The following is a 22,616-nucleotide window of genomic DNA, read 5'->3' on the forward strand; positions in this document are numbered from 1 at the left end:
TGACATTCCGATATAATTTGTTTATTTACAACGTAACAGTACCAGGAAAACGCTCAGATCAGAAAGAAAGAATAAATAAAATTGATACAATTAATACATGTTTGTTATCAGCATCTTCTAGGTAATTGATTTGTATCAACAATTTGTTTTTTCCTGCAGTACTCTTGATTTTGCCACAGACTTCCGTCAAGTCCATTTGATCGCCGTATAATTGGAAAAAATCGTTACAACGTTTGCTAAGAGCCCGCCATTTGTCTCTGTGATTGAGTTCAGTTTCCTGAAAGATTACACGGTGTAATTAATACTCCGAATTTTAGGAAATTGGATTCTGAGTGATTGGGCTTTGTTTAGATACTTTGATGATATTATAATGGATTGACTCTGTGGCTCATTTTTAAAACCTTCCTTTTTTGCAGTGTGTTTTGGCTAACACTTTTAGAACCAACATTTCATAAAGTTAAAGATTAACAACTTAATTCGTACTGCTATAAAAAAGTTTACTGTATATGAACTGATGGTTTTAGCCTGAATCAGAATTTAAACATTTCGCTGATTCTTTTAACTTCAAATCACCACATTTCTTATAACTTATCCAAATAACTATCTAATAAATCGTAAACACGAGTCAATAACCAATTAAACAACTGTTTTTCTCTTCTAGTTAACACAATTTCAAGGCTTTGTATACTCAACGGCAACATTATCTGGTTTTAACAGCGTAAAGTTGTCTCCGTCGCAAATTCGCAAACAACATAAATACTCCAAACAAACTTTACTTTCTAATCCAATCTCGACCTCCAAAAACTGACCATCAGAACTAATGTGCTGAAACTAATGCGGTTTACAACAGACGGCGCCATCTAGTGGACACATAAACAACGTTTACTGTAAGAAGGTTATGTGATATGTCCGAGGAAAATCTGGTAAGGACAAGATGTTTTTGTTTCGTTAAAAGGAGATTAGGATACATTTACTATATTATGGGCGGACATTTTTTGTGCGTGTTATGCCAACGTCAATTGCTAAAATCCTTGCGGTAGTGGTGGTAAAGCAATTTTCTTAATAGTCTGTAAAAGGATGGATGACCCGTGACTCGTATAATACAATTTGGAATTTTGTTTGTTTGAAATAACTTTATTGCATAATAAATTTTCTTTTTCGTGAAAACATTTTCGCATGTAATTAATATTTACATAAGTTAACTCAAAATCCGTTCTCATTTTAACTGTCTCGAAGATCCCGGCCTCCCATTTAACCAAGTGCAAGTATTTAGCTTAATCTTTATTACATATCTATTGGCTTCCCGAGACTCAAGAGCATATATCACTTATTAAATAGACACAAAGCAAATTTAATATTATAACTGCTATAGCAATACAAATATATGCCGAATGGTAGGTAGACCAAGGAGTAGGTGGCGGGATGACCTCAACAAATTTATGGAAGAATGGCCAGACTTTGCCTTGGATCGAGATGGGTAGAAAAATAAGGAAGAGATATTTGCCCAGCAGTGTGAAATGTCAAATGGAAGGTTACAAAAGAAAAAAAAAAACTGCTATAGCAGCTTTTGTCATCAACGTGGCACACTTTGACGCAATCGTGTAATATTGCTTGTAATTATATTTGGAACATTGTTTTTGAACGATTGTCGAAAATAATAAAGACTTCATTATGATGTTCATCAATTCGAAACTATTTTGCCTTGTTTTAAATGAAAGAAATTAGTTTTAGCAGTTTTATTAAATTCTTTATGTCACTGCACGCTATTAATTTCACTATTGGATAATAATTGTTCTCTAGTGTACATAGTTTTTTCGCAAGAACGCCCGTAAAACTGAATAGACTTTGTTTTAAAAACTGTAGACTTATTCATCCGGTGACCATTACTTATCCGGTGAAGGAAAACATCGTGAGGAAACCTGCAAACTAGTTGATTATCAACTTGTGTGTGAAATGGAGAATGCAATGGCAAACCACTCTATTAATAATGCCAAGAAAGTTGTTGTGTGTGTTTCATTCCACGTAATGATCACGACCCTCGGCCATGAGAAATACGAATATAAAGAGAGAGAGACTTATTCATGATCTAGCTAGAAGCTTATCTGTCCTAGAAAGGGTTTGTGTAATGCCTTTATAATTATCATGTTATCTGCCATTAGGATTTAGTAGGGTTATTCAATTTTAGGATTACTCCATTTAATGTTAGGATTATATTGGTCCTTTTCAAACAGATGACAATATTTTACGTCAAACATTTGTCCGACTTCGTTAAACTTTTTTCTCACAGAGTTTAAGCACTCGGGAATACAATTGGGCATAAATATGTACTGAAAAATTCGCCATTTGTTAGGAAACATGTCCAGATTTAAACTTGTTCCAAGAAATCTCCAGACTTTGCAACCCGTTGAGAGTTTCACGGAAAATAAAATGTAACATCTCGTGAAAGTTACGTCGCTTTAACACGTGGACGGGGAGTAGCGCTGTATGAATAGTCATATGAACTTGCTTAGGTGACAAACATTTGGTATGACTTAAAAAGATTTACTGGACTTTTCATGAGATTACATTGTTTCTTCATTTGTTATGGTTTATCCATGTGCCTATATTAATCGAGAAATAATTCACGTCCAAACTTGTCTGATACATTGCGTATGTTGATCGGGGAAAAACACCCTCGAAATGGATCGCGATGTACCATGTATCAAATGACATAGTGGTTCTCAAAGCGTTTCGCCGCGCTGTCAATACAATATTATTTCAAATTTTAACAAAGACTACAGTTGCGCTCAGCGCTGCGTTGAGTGTGCACGTACATCGGGTCTGTTATCGTTTTTGTGGCGTAATATAAAACTACCTTCAGCTATGGAAAATAATAGTGACGGCGACATACAATTGAATAGAAGTTTGGAAGTTCAAGAAAAAACGAGCAGGCAGGAAAGTGATGTTGTTGAAGAGATAGAATGGGATGACTCAAACTTCAGGAATACTGAGAAAAGGAAGACTAGGGAAGATGAAAGTAATAGTGAGGAAGGTTTCCAAACTGTTACCCGCAGAAAGAGGGCAGCGAAGCGTTTACTGAGGAGTAACTCCCACAAGGGCCAAGTTGAACCATCAAGAGGAGAATCGCAATATATTGAAAGATATGAAGTATGTATTACTTCTTTGGAGATTTTACCTAAGCAAATGGCTATGGCAAAGTTGCTGAGAGGTGAGAATATTTCAAATATTTTGAGAATAAAATATAAAAGCCCCTATAAGGTTCTCATTCAAGTAGAAGACGAAGAGACGGCAGAAAAACTGTTAGGTTGTCAAAAAATACTTAATATGGGATGTAGATGTCAGATGACTACGGAAACCAGTTTTTGTTATGGTATTGTGAAAAATGTTGATTTAGATATGACAGAAAAAGATTTAGTGGATGTTGTAGAATCTTCAGCAGAAGTTGTCTCAATTAAACGTTTAAATCGCATTGACGCAGATGGAAAATGGGTACCGAGTGAAACAATAAGACTATGTTTTAAAGGAACCATTTTACCCCCATATATAACAGCATATGGATGTAGATTCAAGGTTGATACCTATATATTCCCTGTAACTCAATGTTCCGGGTGCTGGAAATTTGGACATGTAGTCAAGTTCTGTCCCACGAAGAAAATTGTTTGCCCTAAATGTGGAGAGAACCATGAAAATTGTGAAATTAAAGAATTTTCATGTGCCAATTGTAAAGGTTCCCACTTGGCCCTAGACAAAATATGCCCCATTTACCAAAAAGAGAAATTGATTCGCTCTATTATGAGTAAGAATAATACCACGTATAGAAAGGCATTACTTATTTATAAAGAAGAGATGGCGGAGAAAGAAGAGTCGGAGTCTGAGATCATAAACTGGGAAATGGAACCGACCCCTGCACAAGCAACTGGTATGGACACCAGCGCCTCACAGCCTGCCTCTGTCCCAATTTCCGGTACTTCTCAAAATACTTATAGCAATGTTGTAGGGGCTAAAACAATGGTCCAGCAAACGCGACTAGATAGTGAAGAAACTCCTGCCTCATATAATAAGAAGAAAAACGACAAAAAGAATAAAAAAAAGGAAGAAACGAAGGGAAATCTTTGCAACACGGAAAAATGTTCTATGGAATTCGAGGAAGTCGAAATGGGTAATAATAAAAAACAGGAATCACAACGAGCAACTCAGCAAGAAAGAAGATCAAAGTTTAGAATAATTTTTGAACGTTTTAAAGATATATTATTGTCTAATGTTTCGGTGGGAGAAAAAATTTTTTTGTTGCTTCAGTTGATTGTTGAACAATGTAAAGTTGTTTTAAAGGATATGTTTACCGATGGAGAGATGTTAGGCAAAATTTTTAAACTTTTTAATGGATAGACCTATTAAAAATTTTACTATTAATATATTACAGTGGAATGCACAAAGCCTCAGACCCAAATTGGCAAGTTTTGAAACATTATTGCAACAAGAAAAAATACACATAGCCATTTTGAGTGAAACATGGTTAGAGCCTGAAGCCTGTTTGAAGATCCACGGATATAATATTTACAGAAGGGATCGGCCTGATACCTATGGAGGAGTTGCCATCATAGTTCACAAATCGATTTCAGTACAGGTATGTCCTTTGAACTTAACTAACTCGGACATAGAAATTTTGCATATCAAAATTCTTAACTGTAGTTCTTTGGAAAATGTGTTTTCTATCTACTGCCCGCAAACTGTCGCTACTGGCCCTTCCGATTGGGATAGTATATTCTCTTTGTATTCAAAGAAAACTATAATCGCTGGGGACTTTAACGGCCATCATACTAATTGGTCATATAAGACTGATACAAGGGGAAATCAACTTCTGGACTCATCACTAGAGAACGGGTTTATATCTGTAAATGATGGAAGTCCAACAAGGATTAAACTCGTCAACGGGATCCTCCAAAAATCGTCACCCGACATAACATTTATTTCTTCAGACATTGCACTTAATAATACATGGCAAGTAAGCAACGAAAATCTAGGTAGTGATCATATTGTTGTAAAAGCTTCTTTGAGTTATCAGGATCATATTCATTTTGTTAAAAGTAGGAATTACAAGAGTGCTAACTGGGAGGCTTATAGGGACCATTTAAAAGATACTTTCTGTATACCTCACCTCAATTTCGAAAATATTCAAGAAAAATATGATTATTTTCTTGAGAAGGTCAACGAATCCGTCAATAAGCATATTCCCTTTAAGAAGGTATGTACAGATCCCAAGTCTAAATTTAAGCCAAGGGACTACTGGAACACTGATCTCTCTAAAGTTATTGCCCAACGTAGATTAGCGCTAAAAGAATTTCGGCGTAATCCTACTCCTTCGAATCTTTCACTATTGGAAAATAAAATAATTGAAAGCAGAAAGTGTATTCAAAATGCTAAGTTCAGATGTTACCAGAAATTCTGTGACAATTTAGATGGGCAAACGTCTCCTCAGGAAATGTGGAGGCAAATGCGTTGGATTAAGGGATATCAAAACCAAAGATCAAATATATCTGACGAAAATAAGGAGAAGTTATTATGCTCTCTTACACCTGATTTCGTAGCTAATAGAGAATATTTAAGTAAACCTACTATTACGAGTAATAATACACAGTTAGACTCTAAATTTACGTTGAGTGAGTTTAAAAACTGCTTGAAAAGAAAAGATACAGCTCCCGGCGACGATGGAATAACATATTCCATGATTTTTCACATGCCTGATAATGCGAAGTTGTTTTTATTGAATATTTTTAATGACATTTTCTGTACTGGTCATGTACCCCGTCAATGGCGGGATATTAATATAATTCCTATCCCCAAACAAGGTAGTGTAGTGACAGAAAATCCAAAGTTAAGACCAATATCTTTGATTTCATGTATCTGTAAGATTTTCCACGCCATGATTTCAAGAAGACTCGAATGGTTCAGTGAGAAAAAATCGATACTATCCGTAAATACAGTAGGATTCAGACGTGGACATTCTTGTTTAGACTGCCTTTCACGACTTGTCACTTATATTCAAATAGGATTTGCTAAAAGTCAACCAACACTAGCTTGTTTCCTTGATGTAGAAAATGCCTACAATAATATATTAATAGGAAAGCTTATTAATTTGCTTGATGAACTTAATATTGGGGCTAATATTTGTAATTATCTGTGGTCGTTTCTTACCGAGAGACACCTGTCGGTGCCAAATGAAAATAAGGATAAAATGGTTACCAGATGGACTAATAGAGGCTTAGCGCAAGGTGACCCTTTGTCTCCTCTTTTATTTAATTTGGCCACTTATAAAATTTGTCAGCAAATACAAAATGTTATTGTTGGTCAGTATGCAGATGATTTTGTATTGTATTTCAGTCATAAGGATTTCAGTTGTTGTGAGGATGAAATTCAAGCCGCTTTGGATGTAACCGTATCTCTTTTAAATGATTTGGGATTGGAGCTATCTTCAAGTAAGACAAAACTATGTGTATTCAGTAGAGGTCGTAGGCAGCTGGTACCCAATGTTAAAATAAATTCGGTGACATTATCTTCCAGCGAGTGTATAAAATATTTGGGACTATGGTTGGACAAAAAACTACTGTGGAGCAAGCATATCAATGAAGTAAGCGAAAAATGTTTAAAATTTTTGAACATTTTAAAAGTACTAACAGGGTCATCTTGGGGAGTACATCCTAATCATATGCGAAAATTATATTTATCACTTATTAGAAGCAGACTGGACTATGGAAGTGGCTTGTTTGGAAATAGTGCTCAAACACATTTAAAAAAATTAGACAAGGTTCAAAATCAGGCTTTAAGAATCATAGGAGGTTTCCTTAAGAGCACGCCCATACATGTGATGGAGAGTGAATTAAGTATACCTCCCCTGTATATAAGAAGAGTTCAGTTGACATACAAACATTGTTTGAAATTTCAATCAATTTCAGAAAACGAAAGTGTAAACCTTCTTGATAAGTTAAGTACTCTGTGTCAATTTAAATACTGGAAGAAAAAAAAGAAACCACTGCTAGTAGAATGTTATGAAAAAACCAAACATGAGATTATCCATTCATCTGCTCCTCTGGAAATGTTTACTTTGAATACTTGGGTCTCAAGCATAGAGTACAAGATTGAGATTAATTTAAAAGCCGTCAAACAGGCAAAAGCGTCTTACGACGCGAGTGTCCTCAAGTTTGAAATAATGAATGAAATCCAAGAGAAATATCGTGGATGGCACATGTTGTTCACTGACGGGTCGAAAAGTGATGAAGGGGCAGGTGCGGCTTTTTACGACTGCACCACCAATTTCTCTGAAGGTTTTAAGGTCGATCCCTGTCTGTCTATAATGTCCGTTGAACTCATTGCAATTTTAAAGGCAGTATCGTACATAAGAGGGCTGGGTATACAAAGATGTGTCATCTTCACTGATAGCAAAAGTGCGCTTCAACACCTGGCTCGATGCGCCTCTGGAAATAGCAGAGGTATATCGATAGCCTACGATATTTTGGCACTTTTGTATGAAGTAGTTCAAACCGATGTTGAGTTAAGATTGCAATGGGTTCCATCTCATATAGGTTTGGTGGGCAATGAGAAGGTTGACTCATTAGCAAAAGAAGCAAGGACCAGTGGTTCTAGCACTACTATTTCACCGGATTATGTAGAAAAGTTTTCTAAATTCAAAAATATTACCTACAATTTATGGAAAGAATATTCTAACCGTAGATCATTGGAGAAAGGAATTTGGTATAAAACGCTACAGAGTCAACCTCCTCAAGTGCCTTGGTTTAGTAATGTAAAACTTAGTAGAAATTTAATTAAAGTAGCATTTAGACTTCGTTCTGGTCATTATTTATGTAATAAGTTTAAATTTATGATGAAAAAATCAGATACTCCTAACTGTGAAAGATGTGGTGTTTTAGAAGATGTACAACATATACTCATTGATTGTATTAAATATAAGTGTGAAAGGGATCAACTAGTGAGAGAATTAATGTTAAACTACAATGATGTGGGACTTGCCCAGTCAATATTGTCAAAACCTAACTCGATAGTTGCAAGAAAATTTTACGAGTTTGTGTTTATATTTTCTCAGAAGTAGATCTCTTAATTAGGGTACGATAGGGCTGACATGCCATTAAGGAAAAAGCCCTGTAAAAAAAAAAATAAAGAGAAAAAAAAAAAAAAAAAAAACAAAGACTAGAATTCGTTTTACTATCTGACTTTATATATATTAATCTGTATTGTGGTAATGCCAATTGGAAATGATTCCTCCCTCAAGACAATTGACGGATCGCAATGACAGCACGGCCGCAGCGGTAGGAACGCTCTGAGAACCATTCAACCGTATCGTGCATGATACACTATCAAAATGCGTAAATACTACAATTATTCTGTTGATGACGTATCCAGTACATATGTATAGATACGTGGTTAGAGCTAGGTAGTGTGACACGATCGCGTATCATTTTGCGTCCACACTAGCGAAAATGATACACGTCGTTGCCACGCGACGGAGATCTGTACACTATTGTAACGTAACACAAAAATGATACTAGTGTGGACGGTGTAGTAGAATTGTGCACTTCTATTTATTTACCTTATTGCAAGTTCTGAGAATAATACAAGTACAAAATTAGGAGCGAAATTATCTAGAAAGGTTGCAAACTCTCAAACAGGCTTCATTACAACACATTTGGGTAATGAGGTTAAATAAAAAAGGGAGTTCCCTCCCTTTTGATTGATTGTTCCTCTCCATATATTAACAATGGCTATTGTGCAGGGTCCATTATGTATTCTCAGAATATACCGAACTTAGCGAATAATTTAGCGTGGCTATTCAACGAATGGTTTTTGTGTTCGTTCGCTGGAAAATCTTTAGGGTTCCGTAGCAGAAAGGTTTGTCAATTTAGGGTTTTAGGACTAGAACATTAAATTATCTGTTGGCTTAAGTAGTATTATTATCCTTATACCTTCCCTGGGATGTAACAACATAAAATTGTACTGTCTTTCCATCCAACCATTGTTCTAAAGGCGAAAGTTTGTGAGTATGTTTGTTACTTCTTCACGCTCAAACGGCTAAACCACTTTTTATGAAACTTGGTATTAAAGTAGCTGATATTGTGAATTAACTAACACATAGGGTACTTTTACGAAAAGTACTTTTTCGGATTATAGGATTATAGGATAGGATTTGTTCAAAAAGGCGCTTTATAAATTAGATCGCGCTACTGTGCAGAAAATGGTAAGTATTTTTTTAATAATTACGCGGGCATCACCGCTTGGTGCAGGCAGCTAACTGATTAAATGAACCTAACTATCCAAATTATAAGGAAAGTCATTATTAGACTAAAAATCTTTACTGTTAGCGTTTTAAACTAACACTTTAAACTTAACTACCGCATCAAAAGCTTACGTGGTTAGTGGTGAAGAAAGCGAATTGGACCTTTTATCCAAGATAAGAGCTTCAATTTTATAACTGGGTCTTAAGAGGAGCGTCTACCGGCCTCTCATCCTTACAAATTGAGAAAACGTATCTCTACCAAAAAAATAATGTAATTTTAATTTTTCTATTTTTAGTTTATTTGATACCCTAAAATTTCATTTTTTTTTCAACATTTTCAAAATAGTAATTCAACAGACACAAGTTTGTTAACATCATCTGAAACACTATTTTGTTATTAAAACTACGTTGAAGTTTAGGCGTTTGTTCTAACGAAATCAAACTACTGTTTTTAAAAAAGTAAAATCTACATAAATATAACGTGCAGTATGTTAAAATTATTAACACTAAAATCAAAGAGGTTTGTCATGAAAAAGGGTTTATTCCGAAATGAAAATTTTATCAAAAAAATACTCATCAACCAAGCTTGAACTCCTACGCTGTCTTTCGAATACTATATCAAATTAAAGAGCTCAACGCAAGGATTTATAAGCAGGCAGGGATTTTTAATTTGTTAAAATATATTTTGTTTAAATTGGATCGCTAGACTCTAGTCTTAAAGAGTGCAAAGAGGTTTTATTACCCCGGCGCTTCCCTTCACTCGACTGCGCAGAAAAAGTTGGATGCACTGCCACGTTACTAAAATCGACGGTTACAGCGAAATTGTCAAAGCTTAAGCACTTAATGGCTTAGCAAAAGCGTATCTAATGGTAATAGCCTTTTTTATTCTTATCTAACTAGAAAATCGCTACGGTTGATTGTAGAAATAATTAGGGACTCTCGTACTCCATATTAGGTTTTAACTCGTTTAACGTTATAATATTTTTTGTTTTTTTTTTAATTTTCCATTGTTAAAGTAATACATAACATTATTTAACATTTTCTTTTGTTTATTAGCGAAAACTAAAAAATCATCTTTCCAAATTATTCTACACTAGATGAAGGAATTTATTGCAGTGCATTATAGTTGTCTATTACACAATATAGTCACAGTCTACTATGAATAGTTTAGTGGCCACCGTTTTCGGTTTAGTAGAGGATTTTTAGTTTTCGCTAAAAATCCTCTACTAAACAAAATCGTGGCGCTTGTGTGCAGTTATGTATCGTCTTAAGTCTGGACGCGTTTCGAACGTCGTCAAACGTGTTTGCAAAAATGATATCTTCCAAAAATGACAACTTTACTAGTGTCAATAAGATTAAATACATAGAAACATTCTCCTAACAAGGCTCGTATACTTTTACGATATTGTCCTTACGCACTCGCCGTACACTGTCTGGCAAGAAAGGTGACCCTTTTGTAATTAACGTGTTATACAAATAACCTTCGGGATTTGTAATAACCTAATCTTGTGATGTGTCAATATATATTTGTCTCAATAAGTTCACAACAAATCCGCTTTGATCCATATGCGACTTATATGAAAAACAGCGAATAGTGAAATTGTATTTGTAAGTAATGCAGCCAACTGCCCTCATGTACCTTCTATGTATGTAAGAACTTCAAAGTTGTGACTTGCAGTGACATCTAAATGGTGCAAGGTTCCAGAATGTTCTTTGGAAAAAAAAATCTTAACATTTCTCAAGTCATTCATGTTAGTCTGGGAGCGAATACAACCATACAGTTTCTCCTCCCGCGGAGATTGGAAAAAACAGTCAAGGGAAAGAACTGTATGTCCAATAGACGGTAGACCTGCAAGCTGTCACTAGTTAATATCATATTTAGTATTTCTTCGTATCTCTTCGTTCTGTATATCCTTTTCTACCAAGTCTAAAGAAAGATACAGTTTTTGTATAATTGACTAATTGATTGAAGCGAGCGAGGTCTACAATTCAACTTTGACCAAAAATATTTTGTTGTATGTATGTTTGTAAAGTGATAACTTTCGAACCGTTGATTTTGATGAAATTTAAAAGGTATGTACGATCTGCCAATGGAATTTTTAAGTTCGTGGCGTAACAAAATTGGTTAAGCCCTTTTTTTAAATATTCACAATTTTGTAAAAACTCATCAAAATGTATTGTGTTCGCGAGGTCTAAGTTTGTTTCGTACAACTAGTTTATTTTTAAATCTCCGCTCGTTCGATTTATGAATGAGTGAACTGAAATACAAGTCATTTTCACTGTAGAAAGTTGTTCAAGTATCATACACCGAACTTTTAAGTGATTGTATCGATTTCGAGAATCTTGTGCTCTCGTTACGGTCAACTTTCGACACAAAGAAACATCGACGTGTTCTCAGACATTATTTAGAGAGTGCCCTAGACATTTTGTTTCGTTCTTTGTAAACTACAGGATGTAACAAAGTTAGGAAGTAGTTGTTCGCTTCAGACATTACGTTGTCAGTTCGTTTTGTCGAAATTGAATTTTCTTTAACTCTATTTTTTAAAGTTTAGTGTAAATTAATGTCATAAATTATAAGACATGCTATCGATTGGAAATATATTGTACTAGAGGCCTCGTCCCGACCTCGTTCGGTTCAAAAGTATAAATCACGTATCGTAAAAGTACTATTCAACTATAATTTTCGAACAGCAACCACAAAAATCTATAACGAAACAAAATTAATGAGCATCAAACAATTATACATTTATAACATCTGCATATTTATCCACAAAACTATGCATAACATTGTCCGTTCCGATCTACAATTTATTAAACAGAAAAAGGTTACGCGCATCTGCACTCGACGCGCGAGCTTCATAGTTCTTCCTAAGTCGCGAACAAAATACGGATCGACACAGTTGAAGGAGCGCGTCATTTTAATAAACTACCTTCACATGTTAAAAATGTTGAATCGCTCGCCAAATTTAAAAAAATGCTGGCCAAACACATAATCTTAAATATACCAATCTAAACGTTACTTGATAAGGTGTGAGGGAATTATTGTACTTGACTTGATATCTGCTCCCTAATAATAAATAATTATGTTATGTTTTATTTTTATACAAGCTAAATACTTTATTGTGTAACTTTTGGCCAACGAACGAATATATAATATTGTAAAATTAATTTAAGTTTTCATGTAAGTGACAAATTGTCTTAAAGAGAATAAATGTCTTTAAACCCAAATCACACCTATACCTAAATTTCTGAAAACATTCCTCAAGATTCTGACACTATTGGTGGCATGCATGAAAATCCGAGCAGTAGTTACTGAGTGTATCGAACAGACTGATAGTTAGATGCGGCATGGGACTTATAATATGTAAAGATATTTTTAATTATAGGACCTTGATTAACTATGTTCCAAATTTCATCAAAATCGGCCCAGCGTGAAAACGTGAAATACAAACTTTCGCATTATTGAATGCGAATTTATATTCTTTAAGTAGTTTTAGTTTAGTTATAAACAATTGATATGTTATATAAACCTAAATAAAATTTAAATTTAGAAATCGGACTACAATTTTATCCGTGTATTAGAGATAAGGGATTGAAAAACTAAAATGGATGGGAGATTTTAAACATTTATCAAAAACTAGCGCCGACCAGTAGTTTTTGAGTTTATCGCGTACAGACAGACAAGACGGGGTATCTACTTCTTTTTATAAAATGTAAGAATAGTAGGTACATTGCTGTAAATGAAATATGGCTTTATCACCAGTTTATCAATGGATCCTCAGCAACACGCGTTATTCCATCAGGCCGAAATATATTGATATTAGTAAGGATATAAGAGAAGAAGGATGGAATTAAGGGTATGATAGGAAGGGATTTTGAACCTTAAATAGGTTACATTTTTTTAACAGTTGTTTTATTCCTGGTGGCCCAAGGTACAGGCTCCGGCCTATTTGAGTCTCCGGGTCTCCAACAAGTTGTTTTTAATGTTGTTGTATTATGTAATAGATTGTGTAATTAAATTAATTATTTTCGTATTTGTATTATATATACATCTAGTCGACGCTCTCAAACGATATCAAAATTACATTTTCAAATTCAAATTCAAAATTCTTTATTCAATTTAGGATAATATACATCACTTATTGACGTCAAAAAATTACTTAAACTAAGTCTACTGTCGACTTCCAAAGCGCAGGTGAAGAAGAAGCGGCGCAACAAACTTCACCGCAGCCTTTTCTCCAAGGACAAACAACAAATATAGGTCTTATACATATATAATATTGAAAATTAGGAGAACGAGATTACGTCATTATTAAAAATGTCAAAATGTAAAGGAATAAACAAAAAAAGTTGTATTTCCAATAAAATTGTTGAAAATTGTCACACAAAAAATAAAAAGCTAAATATATTATAAATATATTACTATATTTTCCCAGATAACTGTTTTCACGGCCACAGCTTTATCGGTGGCCAGCGCATGAAATCTTCCCGAGGCTCTCCCTTAAATCTTGTTTTATTGGCAAAAAATATTTAAGCGTCCCATTTCCTTGCCTACGCGTGTACACAAAACATACGTGTGTAGTTGCGTAACAAATATAACTCGAAGCTTCCTCATTCGTGCTATGTACGAAAGTTTAGCACATTTTGTCCCTCATTGTACTGTTCTTTTGCAAACTGGGCTATTCTTTTAGTTTTTCTTTGCACTACTTCGAAAGTTGCCTCGGGGGAGCAAAGTGTACGTGTGTCGTTTTATGTGCCTCAAAATATTTCTTCGTTTGTTATAGGGTAGCCGATATATTTTCCCCTTGATGACTATTAGCAGGCCGTTATATATAATTAGAAACACCAATGAAAAAAATACTGTGATAATGGACAATACTTTCAAAGATTTGACAAAAATAAAATCACACATTTTCAGACTCGCCCAAATGCACCATACTAAATGACACGAACAAGTGACGTCACACAACTTGCTAAAATGTTCGCAAAGAAAGCTGTTTGTTAGACAATGAAAATGTTTAGTTTCTGTCCGACTGTCAAAAACTTTTCTCAAGAACGTTGGGAGGTACCAAATTGAAATTTAGTTGCAGTTCCATATACTGTCATGGAAATATGTGCTGTGAATAAAAAAATACTATATCCGACTAATCTGATGATGACGTATGTTTGCCACTCTTTCACGCAAAATCTATTGGACGGATTGTTATGAAATTTGGTACACGGGTAGAATATAATCTGGAATAACACATAGGGTACTTTTTATCCCGAAATTCCCACGGGAACGAAACCTTGGGGCGCAGCTAGTACCTATTAAAATGCATCTTGTTATTGTGGATAGTCTGTGTAACTTGATCCACAACTCACCTAAATCTCTTACGTGTTTGAGAAAGAACCTACTTGGTATATTATTGCTGGACTTAACTTAGATTTTGCTTGAAAAATATAGGGTTAACTTTAACTCGATAAAAGATCTTTGAAAATAATAATGAGATAAAAAAAATATGGAATAGAGAGGGAATTGAACCCGCGCCCCTGTCTATCCGATAAAAGATCATCTCAGTGACCACCTTAGGGTGGGTTACACCGTCAACATTGACGTTAACTTTAACGTGCGCAGAAAAAGGCAAAGTACGCCATTTTGTCTAATCGTCAGCGGCGGGCCGCAATGTCAAATTTGTTGGTGCAGTTATCATTAATTGATAACGTTATAATTATGTATTATTGGTATGTAACATGGTATCAAAACCGGGATCTTCAGTGTAGCAGATCGACAGTATATTTAGCATAATGACCAATAGGCCAATAAGGAGAGGTCGTCAAAAGATTTGTCCGCGGCAAAATTGACTATGAAAAACAAGAAAAAGTTACGTATTCCTCCAATATTTCCGAAGTTTAAGAGTTCTTTTTACATTCATTTTATACAGTTTTTTCAACCAAGGAAGGAAAACTAATTTCATTAAAATCGATCAAGCGTTTTGGCCGTGAAAGCGTAACAGACAGAAAGACAGAATTTCCCATCTGTATTACACACATAGTAACGATATTAAATTTTAATCATTAATTTTCCGAGTAATGGTAAAAATGATTGGTGAAGCCGGCGACGTCCTAGGCAAGCGATAAAATGCGGCAAGTCGGGACGCGGCGCGACGTCTATACGTCACGTATCACAACGCTGGGTTACCATTTCATGATCAAGCGTTGTTCCTTCATTTAACTTTTGTTTCCATTTCCATCCTTTATTTTGTACTTTGGGGTCGAATATTAAAATATTACAACGGATACGTTATTTATAAAGGGCGAAAGATTAAAAAAACGGCAACATGGATTACAGTCAAGCCAAGTCATTTATAGGGTTGGCAAAGGTTTTTTATTAAAACGATAAAGAAAGTTCGTTCTTTATCTGTATCGTCCTATGTCGCGATATTACATTAATAAAGTATGAGTTTTCACCCATTTTACTAGCTTTTATTTACCTATCCCGATGTTTGCTTGTCTGTCTGCAATCGAAGTGAGACGCAGCCAACCAATCACATTGCGCCATTGTGACGCAACGACAACCCCACCGCAATATGATTGGTTCGAGGGCGAGAAGTAAAATGCAGACTCGCACTTCTGGAAGTATAATCATGTATTATTTCTGGAGTAGGTATAATCTGTGCTTGCACTAAGCCCTCTGAACAGAATTTTTGATGTTAGCAACCCTATAGAACATATTATCTTTATTTGCGCCAACCCTGGCTATTATTAAACCGCTGTAGAGCGGGTAAGATTAAATACCCAGTACAAAAGGAGAGCGCGCGCAAATTGGTTCGTATATTCGCAATTCAGTTCGGGCCGTTTCGGCGCTAATGAAAATATCACATTGCATTCGTTGGGATATTTAATGCAGTCTCATATGGATCTGGGCTTTTCCCTGTTTGATGACGATCTCGATGGCGCACTGGTAAAGTGCTTGCCTCTTAACCGAGAGGTCCCGGGTTCATTCCCCGGTCGGGTCGTGATGACAAATGATCTTTTTCCGATTGGCCCGGGTCTCGGATGTTTATCTATATATGTATTTGTTATAAAATATAGTATCGTTGAGTTAGCGTCCCATAACACAAGTCTCGAACTTACTTTGGCGCGAACTCGATCGGAGTGATTTGACCTAATATATTTATTTATTTGTTTCATGGCTGAGCCAGAGGCTTCTCACTTTTCTTCTTCTTCACTTCGCTCGATATTCGGCATTCTTTAGACGCGCATAGGTATGTAATGAACCAACTCATAACATGTTTATTTGTTAGACGAATTAAAATACCCCCGACCTTCATTTCCGCTACAACTTTTGAACGGCCGAATCGATTTTGATCAAACATATCCAAGATCCACCGCATAAATATTTGCTATCGAATAAAAAAAAGTATCCAAATCGGTTCACCCGTTACGGTGCCACGCACACAGATAGACTGACAGACAGACACTCTTAGCGGTCAAACTTATAACACCTCTCTTTTTGCGTCAGGTTAAGGTTAAGAAGCAAAAATTAAAAAAAAAAACATAATTCCCGTCTGCTTAACAATCCTTGCGTTGAGCCCTTTAATTTGATACCCTTATTGTAGTAAGTTTAAAAAAAAATGTTTTTCACCAAGTCGCTATGTTTGTTTTTTTAACGTCACCTATTCACCTAAGAATACTCGGGCAGCCAAGACGAATGTAACAATACCTCGATTATGTAAATCCGTTCATCCGTTTTGGAGATATGAGATAGTATAGAATTACATATATACATACAAGATAGGCGCGAAAAACAATACCCTTCCTTTGCAGTCGGGTAAAAAAATCCCGTTCAGTATATTTTTGGCGATTCATTCATTACAGAATTCGTAACTCCAAAACCGAATCCAACTTCGCAAATCTGTTAATAAAACAAGAAAGAAACTCCAACTTTCTAACATGCCTTTGCCACTTTTAAGTTGGAGAGAATTTGCTCGATTCTTAGAGCGGGGTCGACTAAGTGCCATTTTTCTTGGCGACTATGGTGTAATTTCAGCTTCAAACGGAAAAGATTTGAGGTGGAATTTCTACAAGTATTTTAAAACTCTGCAGAGATTAATTTCTCACTTTCTCTTATCTGTGCGTTGCCTGGTTCCACAGCCGTTGAGCGTCGGAGCCCAGGGCTCGCTTTTGTCTCGTCTCCACATCACACGGTTCTCGGTATTCCTATTTGTCAGACCATCAGCACGCAATTCTTGATGGCATCAAGGCAGCTTTTCTTCTGCAGATTTGTTTAATGTTATAGTGTAGATACTTCATTATAATATTCACTTTGACCTAGAAACATTTCGATTATAATAGAAACCCCCAAATTAATGCTCGCGCCGCGCATCTTTTTCGATTTCATTCGAATCCGCTTACTGCATTCACAGTAAATATTAATCGATGGAACTTTTTCGTTTGTATATATTCGCTCTGCTTTTGTGAAAATCGAGCCTGAGCCGAGTTCTGAAATTAATTTCCTTTGTTCATATCTAAAATGTATTTTGATGTAACATGTTTTTAATAACAGATATGATTGGACTTAGGTACAAATTCAGCGTACACTATCAATTCTTAACGATAACTCTGCCGAGTAGACCATAAAAGATCAAGTTTTTATGACCTACTGGCGGTTTTACTAGTGGACTTTGCAGTTTTGTCAGACCAGGGTTGTGGCACTTTCAATAAAATACGCTTTTCAACGCGGAGATTTTATCTTTAAATTGAAAAATACGGTCTCGAATTTCGTGCGTTTCCGATCTTTCGTGGGTTATTTAATCGTACTCTTACTCAATGAATATCATAAACGTGAACGTGGCTATGTGTTAGATATTTTTTAATATTGGTGGTATAATATAAAAGGTTAATAAACCTGGATTTCATTTCGCACGTCATTTCGAAATCACCGGGGATTTTTTATATCATTTCAATAAAGAAAAAAGTTATCTTTCCCACCCAATGAACGAATTCACATATTCATATATTATATATTATAATATTTTATAAATTATATACATTATCTTCTAATTGGCTACTGGATTGGGTAAAAATTAAATAGATACACAGATATTTAATATACCAAATAATTAATCAGTTTTATCAAGTCACATTAAAGTAGATATATTAGAAAAGTATTTTGATTACAAAATATGTTTGCGGTTAAATTTAGAATTCCCACCCGTATGTACCCACAATCTAAGGCAGTGAGTCAGCGCATTTCAGGTAAAGTGTTGGCAAGGTCACCATTACAAGCTTTGCGAGCTTTGTCGAAGTTCCACTGAACCTTTAAACTAAAATAATTTTTTTTATTAAGTATTTAATGCTGTGTAGTTTCTACTCTAGAATAGGACCACACCATGCCTCCTGCGGATGTCGTAAAAGGTGATGACGGGATAAAAAGCATTTTATACAACAATAGAGTATCCTTATATAGCCTTTACGTCTGGTGAAAAAAAATCGATACTTCAAATATTAATGGTTTATATTTATTTCTATACAAAAATCCAGGGCTTCGTGGAATCACGGTCGATAATAGACACACGCAACAATTCCAGAAATGTTAGTTTTATTAATATTTCTCTCAATATATGTGGTTATTTTTAAATGAAAAAAAAAAAAAAAACAAAATAATATTTCATATTTTGCCTCCGGAAATCTGCATCTGATAAAACAAATTTGTTTCAAGAACAAATGAACATCATAATATAGTAAAATTGAAAATATATATCGAGGAAAATATTCCAGAAATTTTATTCAATACAACCATTTGACAAAAAATTTAAGTCGGTAGTTGCATATGTATCCGTAGGAATAACCGCTCGCTTCTTACTTATTATAACTCACAAAGAAATTACGTTCAACGGATTTTGTACCGGGTTTTTTAAATAAATAGTGTGATTCTGAGGAATTGAATTTATTATGGTTTTATCCGAGCGAAATCGTGATGACTCTAGTAAGAAAATCACAAACTTTATTAAGCAAAAACAAAATCTTACAGCTTCAGCTTTCTCTGCCAGTATAATTTAAAAAAATTGTACTGTCTACCCCGTAAGGGAAAAAACGTGAGACTAGAATTAACAGAATATAATCACAAATGGACAAAATGTTTACCATGAAACGCTACTGTCGCTGCAAACGGCAATGTGCCCTATCTGTTATTGGTAGTTCCTCATGTTGCCACGGGCCTTATGTGGTATGGTCTCTATCTAATATCACGTCTATGTGAAACACAAGCTGTATACCAAAGCAACCCTTCGCCTGGGTAACCGTGTCAAGAGCCCTCGATCTTGGATAAGACGGGGATAAGGGCTTCATACACCCCTTTTTTACCCGATTGCCCTGTAAAGGAGTGTGACGTTTTCAGTGTATTTTTTTTTCTGAAAAGTAAGTAAGTAGTGAAGCGGTGACATAAATAGCTCAAGCCTATATGAAAAATTATCCTTTCCATCGTCCAAAGGAAGAACGGCCAAAAGGAAATCGTCTGATTTGGTGTAGTGATAACAAAAAAATACCTAAACTCCGAGTTGAACACGCGTGTAGAGGGAAACCCTCTACACGCGTACAATTATTATTGAATTCTTATAGTCTTATCCTGTATTCTATAAGCAATGAACTATATTTTTATTTATTGATCCATCATTGCTTACTGCAATACTACATCAGGACAATTCTTGTTTAAATATAACACTAAATTGTGCAACGTTCTAAGGACTACTGACCACAACAATTCGCTAATTTGAAACAATGCAAGATTATGACAAAATTATGATAATAATCTAAGATTATCCTATCTTATAGTACTGAGCAATTTGCAGATATTATTATTTAGCTTACACAATACTTACACACAACTTAACTAATATTATAAATGCGAAAGTAAGTTTGTTTGTTACCTCTTCACGTTCTTTCTACTATAGATCGAAGTATGAAAAGGACATAGTACAATTTATTTCGGAAAAATAACTGTTCCCATGGGAAATTTCCGCGGGCGAATGCGCGGGCAAAAGCTGGAGAATTATGGCTAAGACATAGTTCGACTAAAACTTGTTTTATCCCAAACATCCAGAGCCTCTATAATATACTTATGCTAGTATCATCAACATATAGTTTCGGTCTGAAACAGCTTGATTTGCGAATAATGCATGTAAATCCAACATTTTAACAACCGTCCAGCACACGTGGTCCCTATTCGTTCAACTGCAATTTGTGCGGAATGCAGATTTACTCAGAAATTGTGACTTTAAAAAGTTTATTTTCAATTTGTAAAAAGAAAGTAATATATATATATATATATATATATATAGTACTGATCTACCACACAGGCATGCGGCCCACCTGATGGGAAGTGGTCACCACACCTTATGAATGCCTGCATAACACCAGGAGTGTATATTTTCCCGCCATTTTTTTAAATTTCATATCTGCACTTCGAGGTATAGCCGTAACATTATGTTTGACGATCTCGGTGCAGTGGTAAAGCGCTTGCCTCTGAACCTAGAGGTCCTGGGTTCGATCCTCGGTCGGGTCATGATTGAAAATGATCTTTTTCTGATTGGGCCGGGTCTTAAATGTTTATCTATATATGTATATGTTATAAAATATGGTATCGTTGAGTTAGTATCCCGTAACACAAGTCTCGACCTTTCTTTGGGGCTAGCTCAATCTGTGTGATTTGTCCCAATATATTTATTTATTTAATATTTATTTATGTTATGGAGACAAAATAAAGAATATTTTTCATTTTGGTTTTTTTATTGTTTTGTGTTTGCTCCTTCTACCGGGACTAGATATGATTTAAAAAGTACGTCCGTCTGTATTTCTATGCACAATAAAGTTGCATCGTATATCATAACAAACATTACTGCACTGTGCAGTTGACAGACGCTGTTATTTAACTTTGCTAATGTATGGGCGGAACTCCAAGGGAGTGAGATTAAAGGCTGGTACACACTGATGATTTTGGAACGCGAGCGCGTGCACTTTTTTGTATGGAGTTGTAACGCACGCGTATATACACACACACATTCTATACAAACAAGTTTTTTTTTTACAAATAATACTTAGTTAACAGCTGATCTCACTATCTCATCTCAATTTTCATCAATATTATAAAGACAAACGATTGTGAGTTCGTTTGTTACTTCACGTTCAAACCGCTAGACCAATGTGTATGAAATTTGTTATTGAGGCAGCTCATACCTTGGATTAATACATGGTACTCTTTATCCCGAAAGTACGCGATTCCCTTAGGATTAGGACAATAAGTCTGATAGTCAATGATGCTTTATAAAGTACTAGATGTTGCCTCGGGCTTCGCTCCCGTGGAAATTTTGTGATAAAATAGCCTATAGCAATCTTGAACAATGTACATTTTTAATGGTAAAAGAATTTTTGAAATCGGTTTGCTAATTTCGGAGATTACCCGCCTCAAACATACAAACTCACAATCGTTTACCTCTTTATTATAATAGTAATTATAGATATGGCGCTACTGTGCACAAAAAGTAAGTATTTTCGAAGAGAAAACTTCTTTAGCGACGTTGTGCACTTTTTGTGACGGGTAGAAAATGTTAAACTCGCGTCAGGACACGTGACCCTGATCGAAAATTCGTAAGACGTCAAAAATGCACAATGTTAATATTATTCAAGTATTCACTTCTGCCGGCACCCCCTGAGTACTACCCGTTTTATATAATTACGCGGGTGTAGCTTAATTACATATGCGCTTTATTTCACAGCTTTCTGATTTATAACACCAATTGGATTATGAAGCGGATCCTGCACTCGTCAGCACTCGTCATTAACACTTTTCGTACCTTGTCCGGCCCCCTGTTAGTCCGATGTAATTACTCACTTGACAGCAAGAAGTCCCTTACTTCTTGCGGTCAAGTGTCTGTTATGACTTATCATAACAGTGCTCGAATAAACCCAACGTATAGAGAAATCTCATTTACATGTGCGATATAGCACAACTATAGTAATGACACCATAAGTCGGGCATAAAGTTAATACCCTCTTTTCCACTTGAGTGCATGACGTCATCCTTCCATTACTATGTAAATGCGTGGACATCCTAGCGGAAACTAGTGATGGGCTGTTGTCGATGTTTGCTCAGGCGAGATTTGCGGTCAATGCCCGTGGTTGCGGATATTGGTGGCGTGCGGTAAATAATTTTGAATACCGAAGCGGTTGAAATATGGAAAAACGATCACGTTATTCGGTTTCCATATTTTAAAATGGATTTCGTTTGTTTTTTATGAATATTCATTATAATTGGAAGCCCAGTTTTATAGTTTACTAGCTGCGCCCCGGGGCT

The 22,616-nt window shown here is 35.4% G+C and overlaps 2 protein-coding genes across 4 annotated transcripts in view; both read left to right on the plus strand.

The window, feature by feature from the left end:
* LOC128681071 (nephrin-like) overlaps window positions 1-22,616 on the plus strand; it is a 298,109-nt gene that overhangs the window by 105,366 nt on the left and 170,127 nt on the right. The gene's annotated exons all lie outside the window — the stretch shown is intronic.
* LOC128681076 (uncharacterized) lies at window positions 2,785-7,024 on the plus strand. Its single transcript, XM_053764661.2, has 2 exons — window positions 2,785-4,624; window positions 6,379-7,024. The coding sequence occupies exon 1, from the start codon at window positions 2,863-2,865 to the stop codon at window positions 4,384-4,386; it is 1,524 nt and encodes a 507-aa protein (XP_053620636.1). The 5' UTR covers window positions 2,785-2,862; the 3' UTR covers window positions 4,387-4,624; window positions 6,379-7,024.

This window comes from Plodia interpunctella, chromosome 26, assembly GCF_027563975.2.
Source record: "Plodia interpunctella isolate USDA-ARS_2022_Savannah chromosome 26, ilPloInte3.2, whole genome shotgun sequence".
Taxonomy (NCBI): Eukaryota; Metazoa; Arthropoda; class Insecta; order Lepidoptera; family Pyralidae; genus Plodia; species Plodia interpunctella.

Coding starts and splice junctions, on each gene's coding strand:
- LOC128681076 (XM_053764661.2), top strand. CDS start 2,863: ATGGAAAATAATAGTGACGGCGACATACAATTGAATAGAAGTTTGGAA.